The 7715-nt window shown below is 44.6% G+C and overlaps 1 protein-coding gene across 1 annotated transcript in view; it reads left to right on the top strand.

Moving 5' to 3' along the window:
- TDRD9 (tudor domain containing 9) overlaps positions 1-7715 on the top strand; it is a 119727-nt gene that overhangs the window by 37810 nt on the left and 74202 nt on the right. Inside the window, exon 7 of the mRNA XM_018556116.1 lies at positions 4227-4307. Within this exon, the coding sequence (XP_018411618.1) occupies positions 4227-4307 (81 nt within the window). The remainder of the gene's footprint in view (positions 1-4226; positions 4308-7715) is intronic.

Raw genomic sequence — 7715 nt, 5'->3', positions numbered from 1 at the left:
GGGGCGTGAGCCTCCTTTTTCTGTTACGGCCCATTCTACAAGGGCTGTTGGGGCATCTTGGGCTTTTCGTCATGGTGCCTCCGTTTCTCAGGTTTGTAAGGCCGCGACTTGGTGCAGGGGCCGCCCCTAGGCTGTAATTGGTCTTTAGTTTTTTTGTGCCTAGCGTCCTTCTCCTGCAGGTGGCGATATTACCCTACAGTACATGATCTCCAATCTGTTCCCTGTGTCCTTCAATGAACGGAGAGAAAAGGATTTTACGGTGAGTACCAAAATCCTATATTTTTTCTCTCTAAAAATGTGAGTATAACCCCTGGTATAACCCCTTATATTCTGAGTGTTTAGTTGGTGCCCTCAGGTTATTGATGTCTCCTGTCTATGGAGTGGAGATGTATATAACTTTACATACCTTTTTTTGATGTGATGCTTTTTTTTGTTTTGTTTAACCTGTGGATCCATCACTGGCTGTTTACGTTTTAGATTGATTTCCCAGTGGGGGGCAGAGAAGGACGTTTTAAAACGCCTACCCACGTCTAACCCTTTCGCTGCCAAGGCCTTTTTTTTTTGCACACTATAATTTACATTTTAGGGTCAAAGTACTTGAAACCCCCAAACATTATATATTTTCTGAAAGCAAAGATCCTGTAGAATAAAATGGTGACAGGTGCAATATTTAATGTCGTACAATATTAGCGCAACCCGTGGGGGCGGAGGTGGTACTTTTTTTTTTTTGCAGTAATATTGTTTATTAAGGTTTTTCACAAACAATAGTGTCAGGTACTCTTTAAAAGGTGACCCCTAGTGTCACCTTTCCACTCCAAATAAGCTACTGGAGCACAGAGTGCCCTCATTAGCTTATTGCCTGGCTTCTGCACCCGAGCAACGACCGCTAAGGGACCGGAAGTGATGCAATCAACGTTACTTCCGGTTCCTTAGAGCAGGGAGGAGATTGGCGAATGGATGTTTGTCGCTCTCCTTCCCCGCTTCTTTCCGACACCCGACGTGCTGGTCCTGGGTCCACAGGAAGGGTCAGTGGAGCCCGGGAAGCAAGGTGGCGGTGCACTTCACGGTGATCTGGCAGCAGCTCAGCCGCCAGAATCGCTTCCAGTTTAAAGACGACAGGGAGTGTGTGTAATGGGACCTCCTCCCAGCGATTTTGAGACATCCGTGGCATCGGAAGGGATTAATTCTTGTTTTAATTCAGCTCTGCCCTTTTTTGGTTTGAAGGCTGTAATTGCAAATACCGGCTGTGACTTTTTTGTCTATGCAGTCAGGAAAATATAGTTGTTGGAACCTGTTTGCTTCCCCTTCCTCCTCTTCATGCTTCCTTCTGGCGGTTCATATTGTCTTCACTGAAATGTCAGCAGAGGCCTGACCTTTTGGTTGCAATGAAACAGGTCTTTTCAGTGCTCAGATGCCTCCAGAGAATAAAATGACTTGACTAATTCTGTCTATGCTCCTAATTTTTTGTGCAGTACAAACTTTTTTCTGTCAAATGTAAGGCTGGTTATTAGGAATGTAGAACAAGTTATTTCCATATGGCTTGGTTTGCTTAAATGAGTTACTGCCGCATGCTTTTATATTCTGGAAGGCTCACTGGTTCCGAAATTAGGGATTAAAGTTTTGTCAAGCCTTCGTAAACACCGCTAGTGTGTGCTGGACCAATGACTTTGCATCTTTTGTTGGCCATTTTTGTCTTGTTTTACACCATGAGACATGGTCTAGAAAGCAAATTACTGCTCTCTCTCGATGTTATCCCATAACTCGGGTCTTAACAAATCCCGGACGCCAGGTTACCATGGCGTCAAAACATTCCATCCCGTCTCCTGGGCTTTTGTCAACCCGTTTTACTGTCCCCCACCGCTGCCTAATCAGCTCTGTTCCCTCGTCGTCCTCCCCTTTGGGCACCGGCTGCAGCGGTCTGTGTTCCCCGCTGTTCTCCCCGCCTGTATCAGCAATGGCAGCGGGGATCGGCCTGCTGCCGCAAGCTCCCGGCGTGGAGGAGAGGCCGCCCGTCAGCTGTTGTTCCCCACCCCTGCCTTCCAACTACCCCCCGCCCCCTGCCCTCTCTGCTCCTCTGCTGCCCCCATCTCTCATTCAGCTAAAAAGCCGGTGAGAAGTGTCTCATCCAGCGGATGGGAGCAGTGGTCGGCTTGCTATTGGTTATTTTAAAATGCACTAGCCAATAGCAGTCTGGCTATTGCACCTTCCCACTGTCTGCTGTCAATGAGCAGAGGAGGACCTGAAGAAGAACTTGCTCCTTCAGGTCCCTCCTCTGCTGCTTGACAGCAGAGAGTGGGCAGGTGCAATAGTTAGCCTGCTATTGCAATTTGTAATGGCCATTAGCAGGCTGGCTATTTCTCCCAGCCACTGTCTGTTGTGTTTACAGGCAGCTGTCATCCCCCAGTGAAGTGGAAAGGAGACATTCCGGGTCTAATAGACCCTAATGTCACCTTTTAAAGAAAACCTATCATCTCCAAAGTGCTATCACATAGGACGCTTGTGAGTCTCCCAATGTGACAGCAATGAAGTAAAAAAATAAAGTTAAACTTAAATTTAAAAATACCCTGTTCTCCCCGCCTGTATCAGCAATGGCAGCGGGGATCGGCCTGCTGCCGCAAGCTCCCGGCGTGGAGGAGAGGCCGCCCGTCAGCTGTTGTTCCCCACCCCTGCCTTCCAACTACCCCCCGCCCCCTGCCCTCTCTGCTCCTCTGCTGCCCCCATCTCTCATTCAGCTAAAAAGCCGGTGAGAAGTGTCTCATCCAGCGGATGGGAGCAGTGGTCGGCTTGCTATTGGTTATTTTAAAATGCACTAGCCAATAGCAGTCTGGCTATTGCACCTTCCCACTGTCTGCTGTCAATCAGCAGAGGAGGACCTGAAGAAGAACTTGCTCCTTCAGGTCCCTCCTCTGCTGCTTGACAGCAGAGAGTGGGCAGGTGCAATAGTTAGCCTGCTATTGCAATTTGTAATGGCCATTAGCAGGCTGGCTATTTCTCCCAGCCACTGTCTGTTGTGTTTACAGGCAGCTGTCATCCCCCAGTGAAGTGGAAAGGAGACATTCCGGGTCTAATAGACCCTAATGTCACCTTTTAAAGAAAACCTATCATCTCCAAAGTGCTATCACATAGGACGCTTGTGAGTCTCCCAATGTGACAGCAATGAAGTAAAAAAATAAAGTTAAACTTAAATTTAAAAATACCCAAAAAAAAGAAATTAAATTAAGTCCCCAGCCACCAGGAACGCATGGAAAAAAAACCCTGGCTTCTAACTTTTTTTTTAGCTGGCTCCTAGATTCACATGACCTTTGTCAAGCCCTGCTTTAACTCATTGACTTATCATGGGTCAGATGTAGTAGCATGAGGCCTTTAAGTACACTTGCATTGCATTGGACCTCTTGTAATGGGTGGTTGTGTATATAGGGGTATGTTCACTTTGATCCTTTGAGGAACACCAAGGTATCTTGGGGCATACATTATTTCCATCTGCTTGGCCTTCATGAGCCTGGTTCAGTGATGTCTACTAGTGTTCCTTACATTTGTGCTAGAGGGCATATAGTGTTAAACATTAAAATGATGCTCACGGGTAAACGTCAGCGACTCCAGAACGAGGGTAGGGTATAGCTTAGTTTATGCAATGGCAGGCACTTTAGCAGAATGAGATTTAGGGTACATGATAAGGAGACTGACTCTAGGAACATGGTTAATGGGACATCTTTTTGTAGGATAGAATGTATTTTGTGAAACAAACAACATTTTGTGGTGCATGTCCACCACTTGGGCGAGTTTTTAAATTCAAAATATCCATATTTAAATGGAATGTGTTCTTCATGAAAATATAAATTGTGCCATCTGTAGAAAACGCTGTAAAACTGGATCACCAATGCATCTAAAAGACAAATTGGTACCTGACTCCTGAGGCCTGAACTGTACTTGACCTTACTGTAAGGGACAAATCTTCATCAACTTGCCTTTTACTGGTGCTGTGCTTATTGCTAGGATATAATCAGTCCTTGATGAATCCCAGGCTTCATATGACCATGGAGGGTATTGCTACCAAACTTACACTGTCAATTTTTTTGATGTACTTTTGTTTTTTCCTTTGTAATTGAGACTTGAGGTTAGTGTAGCACTTCTTTCCTGTTCTGCGCTCCTTCTGCATTTCATGTCATAGTTCCTGTCTGGCTAGGAATTCTCACTGCCTGAAATGTTTGTTTTTATTACATTTTAAGGTTCATGAGCGCACTGAGGAAATGGACTTTCTACTGATGATTGTTCGCAAACTGTTGCGCACCAATTCGCGAATGGTAAAGGTAAGCGATGTGTGGGTTACTTGTTTCTAGTTATTAGAGGAAGGGTTTTTTTTTTTTTTAAATATAATGGAAAAGGATGGATAGTTGGTGTATAATTTGGGGAGGTTGGGGGGGATTTCAGCTAATAGTTTACACATCTTTCTGTGGCCTTACTTTTACAACAAGCATTTGTAGAGTAGAGGATACATTTTCCAATGGTGATTAAATTTGGTAATTTAAAAAAAAAAAATGTTGGGGGTTTTGTGGGGCATGTATGTTGTGATTTTCTGAACCAATTCCAGGCTGGCCCTGCATTGTACATGATGAAATCAGCAAGAGGGGCAGCATCATGAGTGGAGGAGAGGGGTGGGTTCAGGGGATCGGTAGTACTGGGTCCAGCAGGGAGGAGGCTTTTTCTTTCTCAACGTTTCTATTATTGCCCGACTAGACAAACTAGGATTATATCCTGCATATGTGGGATTTTTGTCAAGGAGCACAGGATCAGTAGAATTTAGGAACATCAGGTTATACGACCACCTGTGGGAGGAATTGGTCACTGTCAAACAAAGAAGCAGTTGACCAGCCAGATATAACCCCTCTCACTCCCATGATGCTTTAGTTTAATGCCAGTTTCTTAGAATAGACTTTTCTCTTTGCAAAAATGAAAACATTTTTTTGTTTAATCAAATAAAACTGTGTTGTGTTTTTTATTTATTAATTCTTCAGTCGAGATTGTTAATTGGTTTCTGACCTGGGACTCTGTATGCATCTATCCAGATCGACTGGACCTTGGCACTGCCTTTGAGGCTGTCCTTGGACCTCACTGGACTGAGGATTGCAGGGCTAGCCTTAATGTTTCTTCAGGAACTAGGCTCTGCTTGTGCTCATCCCCAGATGCCTTGTGTACTGGCTTGTTATCCTCAGAGGCGAAGAGCTGTGACATCCTTGCTGGCGTAGTGCTGATCCCTGAATACTACCTAGGGAGTATGCCCACATTAGGGGGTGAAGAATGCCGGAAACTTATGTTCACTGGGTTCTGCATATGGTACTTGGTTACAGTTCTTGTTAGCCTGATTCAACTTGGAATGCTTAAATCTCAGGCATCTGGATGCGTGAGGTGGTATCCTAATATTGGTCCTACTTCACTCTGGTGGCATCCCCATTGTGGTATTCTTTGACAACCTCCTGTTGGGGGAGCAGTCTGTGTAGGCACTGTCAAACAAATGTGGCTTTCACTATCCAGGCAATTATGGTGGTTCACATGGTTACTGGACTCAAGAATCGTCACTTAAGTACTTAGTTTAGTTCTGGGCACAGCACAGGCCGGAGTGTTTATTCCACAGTAGGGATGCACTGGTATCGGTATTGGTGCTGATACTGGGCTTTTGCACGTGTACTTGTACTCGTGAAACTTACTATATAATATATTGCAGGGATTTGTAGTTCTCTATAGCTGGTGGTAGTCTGCATTGCTGTATGATATATAGCTGAGATTTGTAGTCCCTCTACAGCTTGGAGTCAGTGGCAGAACTACCAGGGGTTCAACGTTTGCAGCTTGGACTGGGCCCTGGCACTCCACCACTGTCCTAAAATAAAAAAAATTTTAATGCAAGAAAAACTGTCAAATGACGGTAAGAAAAAAAATATTGGTAATTAGTATCTTGAGAAAAAGTATTGGTACTCCTACTCGGTCTGGGAAAAAATAGTATCGGTGCATCCCTTTTCCACAGGACACTTGAGACAGTTCAATTTCAGATTTGAGTGCTCTCGTCTAGGAAAAGTCAAACGTTCTGCTTTTGCATGAGTCTTGGATCTTGTGGTAGCCTGCTTTTGAGGCAGCTACAATGGCTTGTTTCACTGCAAACATCTCCAATGCAGGTAGCCTTCCCACAAGGTGTTTAAATGGATATGGAAGATGCAATTAGTGGGAGTCTCTGGGTCCTCTCTCCCCCTCCCGCCACCCATTTTCTTTGTGAGACTCATTCTCTTCTTCCTGCAGCTTGGTCTAGAGCAGGGTTTTTTTTTTTTTCCCTCTGTCCTCCCAAGGGTCAGGTTTCTGCCCTCTCAGCTTGGCTTGAGACCATTGGCCTTTCACTCTTTATGGTGGCACTAAACTCGGATGTTAAATCTTAAAAATGCATTCAAGTACCTTTTAAAGAGTTAATAAACCCTGAGCATTTTTTGCATATATCTACTGCTTGTGAGCAGTAGATATATGCAAAAACATTTAAAAAAACCCCTTTCAAACAGGTTTAAACTTAGCTGTGTCTTCGCCGCGTGCTCACGTCCGAACATCTGAAGAGTCTCGGGCAGCCGCAAAGGATCTTGGGGCGGGCGCATGCACAGTTCAGATCTTCGGCCAGGAGACGAGGAGAGACGCAAGGTAAGTCTATGGAGCAGCGTGCACCCGCACAGACTCCGTGGGACAGGAAGCGCCAGTGAAACTGCTAATACAAAATACAATCCTGAAATAGATAAAACTTGAGTTCTAGGTTCATGGAAGCATCATTTTTGTGAAATAATCCCAGCTGTGTAAAATTGTGTTATGTTTTTTTACAGACTGCCATATGTTAGGTTGGCTATAGCTGGGTTAAAATTACCCTAGTTAGTCTTTGTAAATAAACTTCTTCTTTTTTCCCTTGGGCTAGATGGCATTCATCTGTGACCGGTGTAATGTGTTGTGATTAAGATTTTTCTCATGTTCACTTGAATTAATTTCTAAACTTTGCCCTGGGCTAGTGGAAATATGCAATTGTTTGCACTGAATTGAGCTCTGGCTCAAGCAACATGTAAATTCTAGATTCCAATTATTACCAATATTTTGTATATATTTTGCTACCATTTTTGACAGGGTAACAGGTTAGTTTGTTGAGAATTTCAATACAAGAGAATTGCTGTACTTTTCTGAGCACTTACCATTATTTTCTCATAGGAATATATCTATATCTATCATATATATTCGCTCTAAGGCTAACCTTCTTTTTGTCCTTTTTTTTTTTATCATCCACTTTCATGCTTCCCTGTCTCCATCAACAGGTATTAACCAGTTGACATCCGCGGTGTTAAACCCCCTTCCCATCCAGGCCATTTTTCAGTATTCAGCGCTGCGGTACTTTGACTGACCTTTATTCAGTCATGCATTAAATTCTAAAACATTTATTACCACATTTTTTGGTAAAATATAAAAGACGGGGTCACGTTCATCACTTCCGCATTCACACTACGGAGGGAGAACAGCAAGGAACTGATCAACCTCCCTCCTTCTCCTGACGCCCTCCCGAGCCGGTCCCAGGCCGCAGATGGGCTAGCGGATCTCGGGATTAAAGGTGAGCGGTCAGGAGGGGGGAGATGGCGGCACTCGCGATTTGGGGGGGGGGGCGCGCTCCGAAATTCACACCATACCACCGATCGGCGGCGATAGCGCCCCCG

This window comes from Nanorana parkeri, unplaced genomic scaffold (genome assembly GCF_000935625.1).
Source record: "Nanorana parkeri isolate BGI_ZX_2015 unplaced genomic scaffold, ASM93562v1 scaffold12, whole genome shotgun sequence".
Taxonomy (NCBI): domain Eukaryota; kingdom Metazoa; phylum Chordata; class Amphibia; order Anura; family Dicroglossidae; genus Nanorana; species Nanorana parkeri.
The sequence above is the reverse complement of the archived record's forward strand: the minus strand, read 5'-3'. Positions and strand labels throughout refer to the sequence as shown.